This window comes from Schistocerca americana, chromosome 2, assembly GCF_021461395.2.
Source record: "Schistocerca americana isolate TAMUIC-IGC-003095 chromosome 2, iqSchAmer2.1, whole genome shotgun sequence".
Lineage (NCBI taxonomy): Eukaryota > Metazoa > Arthropoda > Insecta > Orthoptera > Acrididae > Schistocerca > Schistocerca americana.
Window position 1 is genome coordinate 729,619,626 of NC_060120.1, and position 20,547 is coordinate 729,640,172.

At 43.7% G+C, this 20,547-nt stretch overlaps 1 protein-coding gene across 1 annotated transcript in view; it reads left to right on the forward strand.

Annotated features, from left to right (window-relative positions):
• The window catches only part of LOC124594743 (general transcription factor 3C polypeptide 1), a 370,793-nt gene that overhangs the window by 166,941 nt on the left and 183,305 nt on the right, over positions 1-20,547 (forward strand). Inside the window, exon 15 of the mRNA XM_047133120.1 lies at positions 20,202-20,379. Within this exon, the coding sequence (XP_046989076.1) occupies positions 20,202-20,379 (178 nt within the window). The remainder of the gene's footprint in view (positions 1-20,201; positions 20,380-20,547) is intronic.

Sequence of the window (20,547 nt, forward strand, 5' to 3'; positions counted from 1 at the left end):
GCATGTTATAATTACTAGCGAAATCCATAGATTCAGACTACCAGAATGGTAATAAACGACTAACAGGTGATATCCACGAAAATGAAATTTTGACAGAAAATTTTTGGCCAGATCGCTACACTAGTAAGGACCAGTTGTACAGTCCCCGGCTAGTAGCCACTTAAGTTCTATTCTGGAAGTAACGCGGAAAACGTGTTGTACGAACATGTAACAACACCTAACCGGAGAAAAATCCCAGGATAACTGAACATGTCATTCTGGCAGGGTTAGTGAAGTTAATCGGCGAACAAATTTTGACAATGGCAGGAATAGCTACAGAATTGGCGATGACAAGATTGTTTGTTATAACGAGGAAGGAGACGGAGACATCATGCAAATTATGGAAGAATAAGACGATTCCAAATTTACATAAAAATTTCGTAATACAACTTTTCGATCTCATGCTAGAAAAACTGGTGCGTATGAATGAAATGTGTAATTATTTCCTGACATAAAGCTTTTTGCTTGTAGTAGGCCTATTAATAGGCATTTTATATTGGTGCTTCGTGAATTATATTCTGTCGTGTTATAACAAATGACCATTTGTGCCAAAACAGTCTCGTGTATTTGGTGTGTATTACAAAATTGCTGCATTATTAGAAAGGCTTATTTTGTTTTGTCAAGAGACAGTGACAAAATAGACGTAATCAGATCGAGAAACCACACCAGTCTTGGGTATTACTTGTATTAACAGCTTTTTTAGTATTAGATAACGTAATTTCGATTTTTCACCTAGCAAAACGTTTGACGAACTTTGATGAGGTAATAGATTCTTTCGCAGAAAGTAAAGCACGCCATGTAAATCTGTAGCAAGATTAGAGAGCAAAAGAATGCTAGGAGCTAAGGATTGAAGAAATGTGTACTCTCTTGCTTGTCTCTTGTCTTTCTTGGTTTTATCTATTCTATATTTAATTTTATGTCACACAAAACAGCAAGTTATTTGCTAATGGGCAACAAAGAGTGCAAATTTTCTATAGAGTTCTTGTTCTCCTGATTTCAAATAATCCCATCCGCTATTAATTGCGAGATTTTTTTTTTTTTTTTTTTAAGGAGCAGGCTGTCAAACCGGCCGACTGGGAGAGGGAGAGGCACCACAGGACATTTAAATTTCCACTGTCCTGAATATAGTTGGATGGCATCTATTACAAAAGATACACGTTTCAATTCCACAGAGCGAAATACAGTGACATGCAATGGGAGAATGCTGTATGAAGAGATGTGGCACAGCAGTTTGGTACACTTAAGACCAAATAACATGCCTTACATTTCCTTGAACACATATGTTTTGTGTTTAAGACTTTTCAGAAAGAAGTGCGCTACAAGATGTGAACATATTTTTGATTTTTTTTTTAGTATTCACCCGGTTAGCAAATATTGTAGGTCCAGGGCTGATGAGCAGATCAGTCTGAGTTATAGTCTCCACCCTTGCCCGGTTAGCCGTGTGGTCTAACGCACGGCTTTCCGGGTGGGAAGGAGCGCCTGGTCCCCGGCACAAATCCGCTCGGCGGACTTGTCTCGAGGTCTGGTGTGCTGATCAGTCTGCGGATGGTTTTTAGGCAGTTTTCCATCTGCCTCGGCGAATGCGGGCTGGTTCCCCTAATTCCGCCTCAGCTACACTATGTCGGCGATTGCTGCGCAAACAAGTTCTCCACGTATGCGTACACCACTATTACTCTACCAAGCAAACATACAGGTTACACTTGGCTGGTGTGAGACGTTCCCTGGTGAGGTCCACCGGGGGCCAAACCCCACAAAAAGCCTGGGTCCGGTGAGGGCGGCGGAGGGGTGAAGTGGACTGCAGTATTTGTCATGGGGTTGTGGACCACTGCATCTGCGGCGGGAATGGAGCCTCTCCAGTGTTTCTAGAACCCCGGTTAACATACAATTCCATATAGTCTCCATGTGACCCGTGTTTACGTTTAGCGATTTTGCTGTTTCCCCTTCGTTAACTCTCACGTCAAATGAAAACAAAACTGATATCTGTGATGGGGAGCTTTCAAGTGAATTAAAATACATTCACATAATTACGGAAGACTAAAATATGTTATTAGTTTCAGATTTTATTTTATTTTCGTCTGTTAAAGAAATTTTACTTTTATTAAGCAGTCAATGTACTTGAAACAAAATGTTTAATTCCACAGTACTCGCTAGTTTCAACTGTTCACTGCATTTCAAGTGCACGTTTTCATCTTCTAGCACGTATGGCATTATGCCATAGTAAAGAACCAAACATGGTATAATACAGTACTGGTGCTCCAAGGAAATTTACATCCCGAAAACGACACTGAAAAACTTAATATCAGGTTGAGGCCAACTTGACTGGGAATCTGGACATACGAATGTGCACTTTAAGTATGCACTTTAAATGTGCACATTTTAGTATGCTTCACGAAATTCTGACGCACTTGGAGTATCCTCTGATGTCTTGTTTCTTTTATGACATAATGCATGATCTTTCAATGTTATACTCATACATACATACGGGCTTCCTACGTCACGGTAGTTGCGTAAGCGCGGTGTTGCCTGTTATCTGCGCTCTCTGACACCTGCTGAAACGAACCTATTTCTAACAGATCGCGGGAAAATATTGCGAATGGTGGTTTGAAAAGCAATACTTTCAAAGTAAATATCCTTTTATGTAAGTTGAACTATGAGCGAGAATGTACCATGAATTTCTTAAATCACAGAGCATTTGACTCTCATTTAAAAATCAACTCTTTGATGACGAGCCATTTAGAAGAATTTTGAACGCTGAAGATCAGACATTTATGTCATTATTAAAAATTTTACTGGCACATTTGTGTGATATATCTTAAAGTGTAACATGCGCAGAAAAGATCAACATTATATGTGAAAGCTTTGCTTTTCTTGTAGCAATACTGTATATTAATTTAAATTGATTAACTTTTCCTGTTTGTGTGTTCGTGCTACTTAACAGTGATGTTGCTGTCAGCTGACTACATCACGTGTCCTATGCTCTGAATATCTGCTGTTTCGGCTGGCGAGATCACATGACATGAGCTATGACTGGCTTACAAAAGCACATCCCAATCTCGTTTTCAATGATTTGGAAAGTAACATGTGGTGTTTGGTGGAATTCCAATGTAAACTTTCGTAATATGAAAATACGCCGCTTACATGTTGCTGTACATCAAAGATATTTCCAAAACGTGTCTTCTTCCCTGAGTTACATTTTCTAAGTGCCGGGACTACGCCCGTGTACAAAACCATAACCATTCAAAGGATTTATAAGTTTTGCTGTTTTGAGGGAAAATATACTGTCACTTAACATGGAAAAAGTGTGTTTTCACCCAGGAGAAAGTGTATTTTTATCCGGGGAAAATCCAGGAAATTTTCTTCCTTGTCCGCATTTATACACCCTGATTTAGGTTGCTACTGGTGGAGGTGTAATATTATATCACATTTCTTTTAGAATGTGACGTACTTTTAGGACTTTACCCTACCTTGATGATAATAGTAATGTACTTGAAACTTCCTTGCAAATTAAAACTGTGCACTGGACTAGGATCTGAACATGGAATCAGTGCCTTTCATGGAAAAATGTTCTACCAACTGAGTTATCCATGCACAAGTCACTACCCACCTTACATATTTCCTTCTGCCACTACAACTGTTCCACCTTCCAAACTCCACAGAAGTTCTCCTGCATACTGTTCAGGACTGGCACTCATGGATGGTAGGATATTGTGGAGAAATGATTCAGCCACATCCCCAAGGCTGGGAGGGCAGATCGTGAGCTGTGCTTGGATAGCTCAGTTGGTGGGGCATTAGCCTGTCAAAAAAGACAAAGATTCTGGTATTGAGTCCAGTCTGGCATACAGCTGTAATCTGCCTGGACGTTCCAAGTCAGCACACACACACACACACACACACACACACACACACACACACACACACACACACACACACACACACAAATTCATTCTGGAAACAATCTATACAGATTATAAAAATGTGTTGGAGGGGAGGTCAGGGTGCCTAGGTGGGTGTGGGTGTGGGTGTAGGTGTGGTTGGGAGGGGAGGTCGGGGTGCCTAGGTGGGTGTGGGTGTAGGTGTGTTGAAAAATATGTCATGGTACCACACAGGAGATATGATGTCATAAACCCTGAGATACACGAAAGAATTCCACATCATACATATCCTATTCTAGTAACTGTGAGACACTCCTACAGTCAAGTGAACTTCAGTAGTTAACTGCGAACTATGAGTTATTTCATACCTGATGATCTGACCACTGGTGCACACTACGAGTTATTTTCTAGGAAATGATTTTCTGCATACACTCAGATACGAAAACATTGGTAGCAAATACGTACAATTTACAGGTCTTGCGTAAATCATCTGGACATGGTGGATATAATTTTTATTTTCACAGTTCAGATGAACTAACAGAAAAGTGTGTACAAAAGTTCATACAAATATTTTAGCTTTAGACATAAAAGAGCCAGCTTTTCTTCACAAATGGAGCAAAAGTACCACAGTTCACAGCAATTCTTTTGTAGTGTGCACACTCTGCACAACATTGCTGACCTCACTTTTTTCTCGGTGGCAGCCATTGCTTCTAAATAATCTAAGCTATCATCTGTTCCGATTTTCTTATGGATGTCTGGCATCTTATCCCCAATCAATGCCTGAATAAATTTTTCTGCAAAAGCTAAAGGTTTGATATCTTTTGTACTGTTTGATTATAAAACTGATGGGCATTGTGTAGATAAATCTTCATATTGCTGCATTTGATCTGACTGATCAACACCTGCCATGTCACTGTCATAGTCTCTGACTATGTTTGATTTCAAGACAACTTTGCCATTTCGATTGTGAACTTCCACCATTTCAGCACGGTGCATATTAGAAATGGTCAGGGCTTCTCTTTTGTTCTTCCGTTTGCAAACAACAGCAATGTCATTTCTTTTCCACACCATTTTCATAAACTAACAATTTTGGCTTTTCCTTTCTGTTGTTACGTAATGTTCCACACACACAGGTTATTTTGAGAACCACACTATTAGATTCACGGAGTTCACAAAATTTTACACCATATTTGTGTTTCTTGTTCTTGATATACTGCCTGAGAAACAGACAGCTGTGCCACAAAACCATTGATTTTTCATTGCAGAGATTCTTCTCAAAAAGGTAATTATTGTTCATGGTGCTATTCAAATGGTCCAAAACTGGTATAATTTTATAGAGTCAGTCATTGGATTGCAATGAATTGTCTGTTGTTGTTGTTGTTGTTGTTGTTGTGGTCTGCAGTCCTGAGACTGGTTTGATGCAGCTCTCCATGCTACTCTATCCTGTGCAAGCTTCTTCATCTCCCAGTACCTACTGCAACCTGCATCCTTCTGAATCTGCTTAGTGTATTAATGTCTTGGTCTCCCTCTACGATTTTTACCCTCCACGCTGCCCTCCAATGCTAAATTTGTGATCCCTTGATGCCTCAAAACATGTCCTACCAACCGGTCCCTTTTTCTAGTCAAGTTGTGCCACAAACTTCTCTTCTCCCCAATCCTATTCAATACCTCCTCATTAGTTACGTGATCTACCCACCTTATCTTCAGCATTCTTCTGTAGCACCACATTTCGAAATCTTCTATTCTCTTCTTGTCCAAACTGGTTATCGTCCATGTTTCACTTCCATACATGGCTACACTCCATACAAATACTTTCAGAAACGACTTCCTGACACTTAAATCTATACTCAATGTTAACAAATTTCTCTTCTTCAGAAACGATTTCCTTGCCATTGCCAGTCTACATTTTATATTCTCTCTACATCGACCATCATCAGTTATTTTACTCCCTAAATAGCAAAACTCATTTACTACTTTAAGTGTCTCATTTCCTAATCTAATCCCCTTAGCATCACCCGATTTAATTTGACTACATTCCATTATCCTCGTTTTGCTTTTGTTGATGTTCATCTTATATCCTCCTTTCAAGACACTGTCCATTCCGTTCAACTGCTCTTCCAAGTCCTTTGCTGTCTCTGACAGAATTACAATGTCATCGGCGAACCTCAAAGTTTTTACTTCTTCTCCATGAATTTTAATACCTACTCCGAATTTTTCTTTTGTTTCCTTTACTGCTTGCTCAATATACAGATTGAATAACATCGGGGAGAGGCTACAACCCTGTCTCACTCCTTTCCCAACCACTGCTTCCCTTTCATGCCCCTCGACTCTTATAACTGCCATCTGGTTTCTGTACAAATTGTAAATAGCCTTTCAATAACAGCTGAAATTTGTTTCTACCTATAGCAGCTCTCCAGAATGTAACATTGTTAAAAGGACTTGTACTCCGGTAATATTCTATTGGTGGAAAACAACAAGATCCCATGTGCAGCAACAGTCCAGAAATACTTCATATCCACAACATCTGTATCCCTCCATCTGGGGTGACTGATTTGTCTTCTCCACCACATTTTTCTGCTTCCTGTCTTGCTTATAGCATTTTTTTTTCTTTTTTTTTTTCAGGGTGACAGTAGGAACTCTACAGAAAAAAACAAAGTTTGTTTGTATAATTTCAGTCTCACATCCTTGTTGAACATAAATAATGTTGGATCTTGAGAAACGTCACTCCACTTGTCACTGTTATTTGTAGTGCCTGCTATTGGACCAACCTGCTCGTCTTCTTCATTGCATTCAGTATTATCTGCATCTGAATCCTTACTTGAATGCTCACATGAAAATGGTTCATAGAGACTTCCACCATTCATGAATTCATCCATAAACTTGTCCCATTCTGATTCATTCATGTTAACTAGCTGTTCAAGTTCTATATCACTAAGTTTTCCCTTATTACTCGCCATTTTCCAAGGAAAATTGAACACACGTGACAATAAATGTCAGTGAACCATGTATAGCAAAAATTGAACAACAATTGCTGATTTGCTGATGTAATTACAACAAAGACATGGATCATATTGTTGAACATGCCTCAAAATATGTAAACTGGTGACTGACAGTTGACACCAAGTTATCTCGTAGTTGGCATTTGAGCTGAGCTTTCTACTCTGTATGCCAACTATGAGGATTAATTGCAAGCTCTATTTTCCTGCCAACGATATTTCCACATGGGAAAAATATATATAAAAACAAAGATGCTGTAACTTAACAAACGAGAAAGTGTTGGTATGTTGATAGAGACAATAAAAAACACACAAACACACACACAAATTTCAAGCTTTTGCAACCCAAGGTTGCTTCATCAGGAAAAAGGGAAGGAGAGACGAAAGGATGTGGGTTTTAAGGGAGAGGCTAAGGAGTCATTCCAATCCTGGGAGCAGAAAGACTTACCTTAGGGGGAAAAAAGGACAGGTATACATACGTCTGCGTGTGTCTGTATATGTGCAGATGGATGTGTGTGTGTGTGTGTGTGTGTGTGTGTGTGTGTGTGTGTGTGTGTGTGTGTGTGCGCGCGCGCGCGAGTGTATACCTGTCATTTTTTTTCCCCCCTAAGGTAAGTCTTTCTGCTCCCGGGATTGGAATGACTCCTTACCCTCTCCCTTAAAACCCACATCCTTTCGTCTTTCCCTCTCCTTCCCTCTTTCCTGATGAAGCAACCTTGGGTTGCAAAAGCTTGAAATTTGTGTGTGTGGTTGTGTGTTTTTTATTGTCTCTATCAACATACCAACGCTTTCTCGTTTGGTAAGTTACAGCACCCAACACATTGCAGTGCATTTGACAGCTTTCAGTTGTGAAGCAAAATGGCTGTAGGTGAAAATGATAACCATCTATAGAGCTGTGAAGAGGCATGGCCATAGAGATGTTTACAAACTCTTGTTGTGCAAAGTAGCTCTACTCAGAGTACAGAAACTGTGCAATATCATGTTTCTTAATTTGGATACTGCACTCATACATTTGTACAGAGTGCCAATTTCTTTGTATGTCTGTTTCATAATTTTAGAGATATTTTCTCAATACTTCAGTACAAACACAGTTCATTTTTTGTTGTTGTTTCTAATAGAAATCTGATAAAACGAATACCCAGACTATGCCAGGTTTGTCAGCTAGTTACGTTATAAATCATGGTCTTGATTGCTCAGTTAAACTGCCATTAATCTATTCTTTCATAAAATATTGCCACTATAATTAACAGAACAGCTTAATTTTTTGTGTCTCTTAAATACATTCGACTATTAGAACTGAAATTCCTTTAAAACAAATGAAGGTTCGTGGAATTTGTGATGTAGAAAATGAAATATTTTAACTTTACTGAACAGAATTACCACTAAATAATTCAACTAATGTAGACAGATGAAAATTTTGTGGAAAAGGTCAGTATTAATTGAGCCTTTACAGCTTCTGAGTTTAGATCCATAAGAACACTTCCTGTACATAAAGTGTTCAATATTTTAAAGTAATCAAGCCTAAATTAATTTTTTAATGTAGTGTAAGTATTATAATCAGTTCTAGAAAACATAGAGCACTGTAGTGAATGGTATATAAGGTTTGTACATGAATTTAATTATTACCACTGAAGAGGGGGGGGGGGGGGGGGGAGCAGTATACTCAGTTCAACGTATCAGTGGTTGACCAAAAATTCTTAACGTAACATTCAGTCAGGACTTACTAAATGAGGCAGAATCATCAAAATACACCTCCAAAATTAAGTAGAATATTCAGAACTTCTTAAACATCTAAATTCAGTGATTATTTCATTTTACGTTGTTGCAAATTTTGGTTAACATATGTATTTGTTCATTATATCAAGGTGGGCTGTAAGAATTAGTTGCTCTCATTCAGTAGTTAGAAATTTTGACTAAAGATTCACAGTTTGTATATTATGTAATGATACTAATTGTAAGTAATGGATCATATTTCAGAAACAGTAATCATGCTCAAAATTACAGGTATGTAAGTGTATCAACATAAATTATGGTAACAGTATGTAACCATTATATTAAGTAGTGGTTCTTCAGTTTCTCCCAGTGTATTTGTTGATCATAAAGTGCACGAATGCACTGCCAGTCCAAAGTGTCCAGTGAGGAGAATATTTCAGCATTCAGACATGTTGCCGTTGTAATGTGTGCTGACAAACTGATCTTCTGAGGGCACACTGTGGACTTGTCTCCTCTCCTGCTACAAGCCGTTCCCTTTGTCATGTCAGCAGTTCTGGAGACACTTGAGTTGAGATCTGTGGTAGCATCGATGTTGTTACTCTGTCTACCTTTGTTGCCAGATTGTTGTGTTTGCTGATTGTGTTCTTAATTAGACCCTGTGCTGGTTCTCGAGCCTTGCTGACATTATAGCCACAGTCTCGATCAATAAGCTTATCCGTGGTGTGAATTTTGATGGCTTCTGTAATGATACTATTCCAGTATTTGGAAGTCTGTGCTAAAGTCTTGGTGCATTTGTATTCTATAGCATGATTTTCTGACAAACAGGGCTGTGCAATTCTCGACTTGTTGGGACATGTTAGTCGAATGTGCCGCTGGTGTTCTCTGCTCCTATCTTCAGAGGTGTTTGCTGTTTGTCCAGTAGGTCTTGCTACATTGGCACAGAAACTGATATAATCCAGCTTTCTGCAAACCTAAGTCATTATCGATGTTCCCCAATAATGCCAATGTTATATTCACCAGTGTCCCCCTGCAGGTTCGGGGGTTAGAATAGGCCCGCGGTATTCCTGCCTGTCGTAAGAGGCGACTAAAAGGAGTCTCAAACTTTTTGGCCTTAATGTGATGGTCCCCTAAGGGGTTTGACCACTAGATTTCTAAATTTTCTGTTAGTGCGTACCATTTGGGGAAGGACGCCTTACGTGGTGCATTCTATATCCATCTTGCCCTCAGATCTGGCACAACCGATTTTGTCATGGAGTTGGCCTTACACCGAGCATCCGGCCACGTCAGCTGCAGTGTGTTCCGGGTGGCATACATGCCCTCCATTATGCACTTCCATCTTCGCACTCATGACACATATGGATATTTGACACCCGACATCCAGCACGGTAGCCAGTCCGTTGTGGTGGGGTTGTCATGTACTCTCTTGGTGGTAGCCCCCTGACTACACAGGGATCGCACTGCTGATGCCTGAGCTGCTACCTCCCCACGTATGCTGAGGAGTAGATGCCTATCCCTCTGCGGCATCGGGACTCCCGGCAAAGGCCATCCTGCCAGGTGGTCTTTGCTGCGGCTGGGTAGCGCCCGTGGGGAGAGCCCCTGGTCGGAGTGGGTGGCATCAGGGCGGATGACCCGCAATGAAGCTTGGTACATCATTTCTCGCTGGTGGGCTGGTGGGCCTCCACCTCCACCTCGAGGTCTAACCTCAACGGCAAGCAATACAATCAAAGATCATTTCCCTCCCTAGCCACTCCATGGCTAAAGACAGCAGTGGAGATTATTCACCCCAGTACCTTGTCTGTAAGCGGGTTGATGGTGAATCTTTAATGCCAACGAAGCCTCAGTTTTTTGTGGAGCATTTAGAGGACAAGTTCGGGGAGGTGGAGGGCGTGTCCAAAATGCGCTCTGGGTCAGTTCTCATCAAAACAGCTTCCTCTGCCCAGTCACGGAGGTTGCTCGCTTGTGACAAGTTGGGGGATGTTTCAGTTAGCATCACGCCCCATAATAGTCTCAACATGGTCCAGGGTATTATATTCCACAGGGATCTTCTTCTGCAGTCTGATGATGAACTACGCGCCAACCTAGAACGATGAGATGTTCACTTCGTCCGGCACGTCCATCGGGGTCCGAGGGATAATCAGGTAGCCACCGGTGCCTTCATCTAGGCCTTTGAGGGTGATGTCTTACCCGAAAAGGTTTAGGTGATGGTTTACCATTGTGATGTGAAGCCATATATCCCTCCTCCGATGCGGTGTTTTAAATGCTGGAAGTTCGGGCACATATCATCTCGTTGTACTTCCAGCTTCATGTGTCGGGATTGTGGATGTCCTTCGCATCCCAATACTCCATGTGCCCTGCCTCCTATCTGTGTTAACTGCGGAGAACACCATTCTCCCTGCTCGCCGGACTGTAGGATAGTCCAGAAAGAAAGAAGGATAATGGAATATAAGACCCTGGACCGCCTGACCTACGCCGAGGCTAGGCGGAAATATGAGCGGCTCCATCCTGTGGCAATGACGTCAACCTATGCCGCTGCTGCCACGACGGTTCTCCCATCGTCACGAATCGGCTCTAAGATCGGTCAGAATCCACCAGCCCCCTTGCTTGTGGGGGGCACTTCACAACCTGTTGCTCCTGCTCCATCTACTTCAGGAGCAACACCCCCCCCCCCAACACTCGGGGACATCAGTTCCCCCTTCCCAGCCGGAGAAGCGTAAGACTTCTTCGGCTACTCTCGCAAGGAGGGGTCCCTTGGGGACCTCCCTTTGCAAGTTCCGACCAGCGGCACAGCAGACACCCGCAAGTGGCTCAAACAACCACCAGTCCCTGGTCGTAGGGCCTCACGGTCGTCGTCTGTCCCTGAGACTGACCCTGTGAAGCCCTCCAAGCCTGCACCGCCAAAGGCACAACGAGAGAAACAGAAACAGAAGCAGAAGAAAGTCCCCAAGAATACCGACATTGTGGTGGCACCCGTCCCACCGCTTCCTACAAGCTCTGTGTCTGAGGACAAGGTGGAGATTCTGGCGTCCGCTGAGGACCTCGATCTCGCCGGTCCCTCAGATGCCATGGATAGCGCTAGCACCAGTGCTCAATTGAAGGCAGCAGGTGACCCAGCGGCGTAATCTGCCTTCCAAGTCCCGTCACGCCTTTCTCAGACATGGCCAATACCATCCTCCAGTGGAACTGGGGCAGTTTCTTCCACCATCTAGCTGAGCTCCAACAACTTATCAGCCTTCACCCTTTCTTCTGCATTGCTCTTCAGGAAATTTGGTTTCCAGCAATGTGAACCCCCGCCCTCCGTGGCTATCGGGGTTATTATAAGAACTGGGCAGCTTATGAAAGGGTGTCTGGTGGCGCCTGACTCTATGTCCTTCACACTCTGCACAGCGAGTCTGTCCCTCTCCAAACACCTTTAGAGGCTGTCACTGTTCGGGTGTGGACGCCACAGGCTGTTACCGTCTGCAGTCTTTACCTTACACCGGACGGTGATGTCTCGCAGCATGTCCTGGCTGCGCTGATAAACCAATTGCCACCACCTTTCTTGCTACTGGGCGACTTCAACGCCCATAACCCTCTGTGGGGTGGGTCAGTGGCAACAGGTCGAGGCGCCACCGTTGAGCATTTATTGTCACAGCTCGATCTCTCGATTTTAAATGATGGTGCCTTCACACACTTCAGTGTGGCGCATGGCACATACTCCGCCATTGACCTTTCGATCTGTAGCCCTAGGCTCTTACAGTCTGTCCAATGGAGTGTGCATGACGACCTGTGTGGTAGTGACCACTTTCCGATCTTTCTGTCACTACCACAGCGTCACTCTTCTGGGCGCCCTAGCAGATGGGCTATGAATAAGGCTGACTGGGACTTGTTCTCCTCCACTGCCGCTATTGAGCCTCTCTCTAATGATGACATTGATGTGGTGGTTCAATCGGTCACCACCGGCATCGTTACTGCCGCCGAATCTGCCATTCTGCGTTCCCCTGGGTCCCGTCGGCGGCGGACTGTGCCTTGGTGGTCGCTTGAGATCGCTGCAGCGATTAAAAATTGCTGGCGGGCGCTACAGCATCACAAGTGACATCCCTGCATTGAACACCTCATCACCTTCAAACGACTGCGCGCGCGGGCCCACCGCCTTATCCGCCAAAGCAAGCAGGAGTGCTGGGAGCGGTATGTGTCCACCATTGGCCTCCATGTCTCTCCATCGCAGGTCTGGACCAAGATCCGACACCTCTATGGCTATCAGACCCCTGTCAGCGTCCCTGCGCTCTCACTGAATGGAGCAGTTTGTACAGACTCCGATGAAATTACCAACAGCTTGGCAGAGCATTTTGCTCTTAGTTCCGCTTCTTCCAATTACCCACTGGCCTTCCGTTCCATTAAAGAGCGGATGGAACGTCGGAGCCTTTCGTTTCGCACCCACCACCCAGAATCTTACAATGCTCCATTCAGTGAGTGGGAATTTCGCAGTGCCCTAGCCGCTTGCCCTGATAATGCCCCTGGGCCAGATCACATCCACTGTCAGATGTTGAAACACCTTTCAGTGGACTGCCAGCGACGCCTCCTCGACCTTTACAACCGTCTTTGGGTCGAGGGGGAGTTTCCGTCGCAATGGCAGGAAAGCATTGTCATCCCCGTTTTGAAACCTGGAAAGAACCCTCTGGAGGTGGACAGCTACCGTCCCATTAGCCTCACCAACGTTCTTTGCAAGTTGCTTGAACGGATGGTGAGCCGGCGCTTGAATTGGGTACTGGAGTCTCGGGGCCTTCTGGCTCCGTCTCAGGGTGGGTTCCGTAAAGGCCGCTCCGCCACCGACAGTCTGGTGAGCCTGGAGTCAGCCATCCGTACTGCCTTTGCCCGCTGTCAGTACCTGGTCGCTGTCTTTTTCGACATGCGGAAGGCGTACGATACGACATGGCGTCATCACATCCTTTCTACGCTTCATGGATGGGGTCTTCGGGGTCCTCTGCCGATTTTTATCCGCAATTTTCTGTCGTATTGTACCTTCTGCGTGCAAATCGCGGCCTCATATAGTTCCTCCCACGTCCAGGCAAATGGTGTGCCACAGGGTTCTGTTTTAAGTGTCTGCCTGTTTTTAATAGCCATTAACGGGCTCGCTGTGGCCGTGGGAAATTCTGTCTCCGCTTCCCTGTATGCTGACGACTTCTGCCTTTACTACAGCTCTACTGGCGTTGCAGCTGTTGAACGTCAGGGCAGGGCGCTATCCACAAGGCGCAGTCTTGGGCTGTAGTGCATGGTTTTCAGTTTTCGGCTGCCAAGACCCACGTTATGCATTTCTGCCGGCGCCGAACAGTCCATCCTGAGCCGCGGCTTTATGTTGCCGACGAACTCCTTGCTGTGGTGGAGACCCACAGGTTTTTGGGTGTAGTTTTTGATGCCTGGCTGACTTGGCTGCCTCACATTCGGCAGCTTGAACAGGTGTGTTGGCGGCATCTAAATGCTCTGAGATGCTTGAGCCACACCCGCTGGGGCGCCGACCGATCTACCCTCTTACGGCTCTACCAGGCATTAATCCAGTCTCGTCTGGAGTATGGGAGCCTGGCTTATGGCTCAGCATCCCCATCTGCGCTGCGGGTACTGGACCCAATCCTACACAGCGGCATATGGCTTGCCAGTGGTGCTTTCCGGACCAGCCCAGTGGACAGCATACTTGCGGAGGCAGGTGTCACTCCATTCCGGTTCAGGCGCCAAAATTTATTGGCCACTTATGCTGCCCATGTTTTTAGCTTGCCCGGGCATCCAAACTATCATCTCCTGTTCCCGCGATCGGTCGTCCATCTGCCAGAACGTTGGCCCCGGTCAGGTTGTACGATCGCGGTCCGCGTCCGAGAGCTTCTCTCCGGGCTTGGGGCTTTACCTCTTCTGCCTCCTTTCCGGGCACCTCTACGTACACCCCCATGGTGTGTGCCTCGCCCTCGCCTTCAGCTGGAATTGGCACAGGGTCCGAAGGACTCAGTCCCTCCGGGGGCCTTCCGCCGCCGCTTTCTTTCCCTCCTTGCAATGTATCAGGGCTCTGGCATTGCGTACACTGACGGCTCGATGGTTGCTGGTCGTGTCAGTTATGCATTTACTCTAGGGGACCATTCCGAACAATGTTCATTGCCGGCTGGCTGCAGCGTTTACACTGCTGAGCTGGTCGCCATCTTTCGTACCCTAGAGTATATCCGCTCCTGCTCAAGTGAGTCCTTCGTGATCTGTAGCGATTCCCTGAGCGGTTTACGAGCTCTCGACCAGTGTTTTCCTCGTTCTCGTCTGATGATGGCTATCCAGAAGTCCCTGCATACTCTTGCCCGTTGCGGCCGCTCTGTTGTCTTAGTGTGGACCCCCGGTCATGTCGGTATCCCGGGCAGTGAACATGTTGACCACCTGGCGAAAGAGGCCAACAGTAAACCACCTCTGGAGATTGGCCTCCCGGTGACTGATTTGCGGGCAGTCTTACGCCGAAAACTTTTCGATTTATGGGACACTGAATGGCGCAACCTGCCCATGCCGTATCAAGGCGACTACGGCTGTGTGGCGGTCGTCCCTTCGGGTCTCCCGCCAGGAGTCTGTTGTCCTCTGCCGGCTGCACATTGGGCACACTCGGCTGACACACGGCCACTTATTGCGCTGTGAGGACCCAACTCTGTGTCGCTGCGGCTCCGTTTTATCTGTGGTGCACATTTTATTGGAGTGTCCGCTTTTAGCTGTGCTCAGGCAGACGTTCGCACTGCCGGACACGCTCCCTGCCCTTTTATCTGATGACCCTGCTATGGCTGGCTTAGTTTTACGTTTTATTCGGGCAGGGGGTTTTTATCGTTTAATCTGAGTGTTTGTGTTTTATTTTATTGTTTTGTGTTGATTCTGGCCTTTGCCCTACGGTTTTAAACTCAGCTTTTAATGTGTTCTCGGTGGTTGGCTTTTCCTTTTTTTTTGTTCCTATGGTTGGCCAACCATCGTCACACACTGTGTGATTTTAGTTCATCTTGTCTGGTCTTTATCTATGTTTCTCTTGTTCTGTGTCGTCTGTGATCTATTCTGTTAATCGTTTTTACTCTCTGTGGGTGTTTTTAGGATTTGGAAAAAGGGACCGATGACAGTAGCAGTCTGGTCCCTTTAATCCCGCCAACCAACCTATTCACCAGTGCTATTTCAGTATGCACCCAACTTTTCCTGATAGTCCGCTAGTATGTGCTCTTGCATTTCTGAAGTGGTCTCATGCTGAACAAGTTGTGCCAAACTTTTCTAATGTCATGCATACATCAATTCTACAGCAGCCAGGAGTATAAAGAGGCGGACCAGCCTTGCCTTGCTACATGAGAAGTACACTTTACCCTCCGCGGTTTTGAACACAATTCCCAGTGACTTCTTAAAATACATTTAAAACTGGCCATTCATTTTAAATATTGGTCCTGGGACTGTATTGGTGGTGTTACCTGGGTGGCAACCGATTTCGCCCATAGGGAGATTACAGGATGTCGGACAAGAAAATTTTCCCGGGTTGTTGACAAACCATCACTGGAGGCTCCATAGAAGACAGTCATCAATCTGACTAGCTTGCAGCAGAGTGATGATGCAGTTTCATTTCTGGAGATGGGACTTAAACTGTGCTCCCAATCCTAAGTTCACACTAGTTGCAGACATTTGTCAGTGCAGTTGGACAGGTTGCTGCATGACTGCTGCCCGAGACAGCAGAAGAAGTGCATTGTGAAACTAGTCATGCTCTTATGAGAACTAAGACTATGAAGTCAAACATTACCAGCAAATAGAGGGTAGCCATTGAAAACCTGCAACAGAGCCCAGAGTGAGTATCTTAACTGCTGACAAAGACAATCCTACTATTGTTCTCTCCCATAAGGGCTACATCGAAAGAAGCAAAGCTTGTTAAATGATGACTCCAACATGAAGATCAGTACTGACCCCACCAAGAAGGTAGAGAAGAGGACCAGGGTGTTTCTGAAGTAATTGGAGTTACCAGAGGGGATCATCAAGAAATTGACACCTCAAGGACTAGTACAATGAAGACTTTATGGACTTCCCAAGGACCACAAAGATGGGATTCCATTATGCCCCATTGTCCACAATGTCAAAACTCCTAGGTATTTCCGGGGAAAATACCTCCCAGAGCTACTAAGTCCATAAGTGGGTACATTCCCACACCACATCCACGATTCTGTGGATTTGTGAAATTCCTCAACTTCAGACTGAAGGACTGTAGTATCAAGGTGAACTTTGACATCATTTCATTATTCACCAGGGTGCCTCATGAACTCATTGGTCAGAAATTTGATGAGAAGACCAACTATTTCAGACATGGCCTGACCTCCACATATTTATACTTAATGGAAAATACTATGAGCAAATGTAGGGATCCCACTTACACCTATGGTTGCAAATTTGTATATGAAGCACTTCAAGGAAGAGGCTCAGACATAATCGAAGTGGAAACTTACCTGTTTTTCTGTTATGTGGAGGACACATATGTCATCTGGCCTCCATGACTTCCTTGTACATCTGAACTCCAACCCATTCTAACATCAGATTCACTATGGAGACCAAAGAACAAGGAAGACTATCATTCCTGTATGTAATGGTTAAGAGAAGAGCTGATGTTACCCTGGTACAAGGTGTGCATTGTAAGAAAACACACACTGATCTGCATTTGCACACAGATAGCTGCCATAGCTGCCACCACCCTGCAGAGAGGAATGGGGTACTAAAAACAGTGTGTCTGCCTCAGAACAGTGTTCCAGAAGAACAGATACTTGGAATGGCAGATGTAGTGCACTCTTCACCCCACCACTACAGTACAACTGTGGAGATGGAAGAAATCACAGTGCAAGAGGTAGCCACAGCCTTTATTCCATTCATGAAAGTGGCAAGATTAGACTGAGCAAAGGTTGGGAATTGGTACAGGCTCTGACAACCGCGCAGTTTAGCACCCCACAAACCAAACATCATCACACTTGAATAATGTACTCCAACAAATCAGCGGTCACAGAGCATTGTCTGTCTGAGAATCATGCTATGGAATTTGCATGTACGAGGTTTGGAGCTTAAATAGTGGCAACTATTTATTCACAACCAACACAAAAGTGTTAATGTTTGCACCTGTTACTGTCCTTCAAAGTAGTCACCAGCATTGTGTAAAACCCATTGCCAGTGATGTGGAAGGCGTAGTATACCGTTAGCAGAGCCTGTTCTGTTTATGGTGCGAATTGAGTGGTCTACTGCCTGTCAAATCTCTAGAATAGTTCTGAAGTGAATGCCATGAAGTACTTCCTTCATCTTCGGAATCAAATCAAAGTCACAAGGAGTTAAGTCCGGGGAGTATGGTGGTTTGTGCTGTACTTCCCAGTCCCATCAACCGAACAGAGCAGCCACAGCTTGCGCTGTATGCGCCCGCGCATTGTCGTACAAAATGATGGGTGGGTTGTGCAGTAAGTGTCGCCGCATCTTTTGCAAAGCTGGTCGCAGATCATGCTCCAAAAATGAACAGTAATACTGTGCATTGATGGTCTGCTGTGGAGGAATGTAATGCATAAGGATAACACCATCACAGTCGGAGACGAGAATCACCATAACGTTAGACCACTCCATTTGCACCATCAACAGAAAGGCTCTGCTAATGGTATACTACACCTTCCACATTGCTGGCCCCTGGTTCTACACAACACGGGTGACTATTTTGAAGGACAGTAACAGGTGCAAACATGTAACTCTTTTCTATCGGTTGTGAATAAATAGTTGCCACGATTTAAGTTTCAACCCTCGTATTTTAACATATACTTCCAAATACTGGGACAACATTGTTAGAGAAGCCATCGAAATGTACACCAGGGATAATTTTATCAATCAGGACTGTGGTTATGACCTTAACAAGGCTTGGGAACCAGCACAGGGCCTAATTAATAATATGCTCATCAAACACAACAATCTGGTGATGAGGGCAGACAGTGCGACTACATCGATACTACCACAGATGCCAACGGAAGTGTCTTCACGATAGCTGACTACCACCCTTGGTGCAGACTGCAGATGTAGCAGCGTGCAGTGTAAGAGGATGTAAGTCTGCCATCAGGAAATTAGTTCACCAGCACACCTGATGATGGTGACATGTCTGCTCGTTGAAATATTGTGGCCGTTGGATACTAAGCACATGCGTGGACTGTTCAGTCATTATACTAGGTTGTGCAGTTGATCTATGGAACCTGTAACAAACAAGCTATATGTTGAATATTACATGCCCAGTAGGTTTTTTAATTATGGCCCATACTTTAACTTCTGTATATGTTTACTCTGTCTGAGTCACATTTCCATATGTGGTTTTCATGTCAAGTAACTGGCATGCATGTACCATATTGTGTAATATAATTCAACTGCTGATACTCTTCAAAGTAATTACCATGGTATTAAGTAAATGAGAGTTTTAATATATAACAGACAACACTTTAACTTGTGTGCCACATAATTAATGACTGCTCATACAACTGTTGCATCTCGGTGGGGAGAGGAGAATTTTTTTTTTTTTGTTTTATTTATTTATTTTTTTTTTTTATTTATTTTTAAGTGGAAGGGCACCGCAAGGCACTACTGAGGCTTATATTAAGATCTCTTTTGTTGCCTTCATAATTTTCCCGGAACAAATTGTACAATGTTAACTAATTCGGGAAATTGCCTCTCACTGTACTGTGCCTCATATTTCACTCTGCTAATACTGTTTATCAACACCTAATGGTGCGTGTTCCTGCTTTATTTTCTAGGACCTATCCTTTGTATTTGTGAAGCAGTCTTGGACCATTTCTGTTACAGGCAAATTGTTGATTGTTATTCGATTTATAATTCTGGCATTTCATTTACAAGTATGTATCAGAGAAATTCCTAAAACTTGTAGAGCACTAGTAGATTTGTCTTCCATTTATTGTGAAGCAATGATTGTAATTGGCTGTTGTGATTAGACAAATATTGCTTAATTGTTCTTTAAGTATGTTCTCTTGCTTTTTAGAGCTGGCTTCAGTTACCCTGAACCCTCTTTTGTTTCTAAGTACCATACACTAATTTTAATATGTTATTGAATAACATAGCTTATGACTTTTTTTTGTAATCTGAATAGGGTTTTGGGTGTTGCATTGTGTTCAAATGGTTGTAAGTATTTATGTTGTGGATCATATTGCATAGTAACAAATGATCTGTATTGTTGTAATACTGTTTATTAGACTCCTGCTTCTTGATGGTCTTTTGTGTCATAATTTTAACATCATATGAAAGACTCTACTTCTAGGCACAATAGTCTTTGTCACTGATATCATTTATGCTGTAAGTACAGTGATTGCACATGGACAAAATAAGATCTGGAGGGAATGTACTGTATTTTATATTTCTTCTATTTGTGAGAACTACAAAGTTGGTACATATCAGCAATATCTGGCAGTTAAGAAGCACTGAGCATCAAAGGAATATTAATTTTCTTAATAATGTTTATGTCTTTACTTGTTGTGCAGTTTGTCTCTGATTTGCCAGTCTTTGTATTGATAACTGGAAAGGGTGATTCAGACGAACTATAAGTTTACATGGAATTGGTTTTCAGGTTTTTGTGTACCTTAATAGAAGAACACATCTTCTGGATACTACAACATCAAAACCTGGTTACCACCAAGTTTCAGATAATATCGTTTATCAGGAACATAAATATTATTTTGGTGAAATGGCTGATGTAGAGAAATATTGGTATGATATGTGGAATATTTGTCTGCACACAAATTTGGGTGAGTACTGGAAACAGGGAGTATAATTATAAGTGATTAACAGGCACAGTCCATGTGTCAGTTGCAGTATAAGTGAATAGGTGAAGGAATGACACCTATAATATGATAGGATTGTTTTCTTTACCATCTTGGAGCTTTTCCTCTTGTGGAGCAAGGAAATGAGAGAAA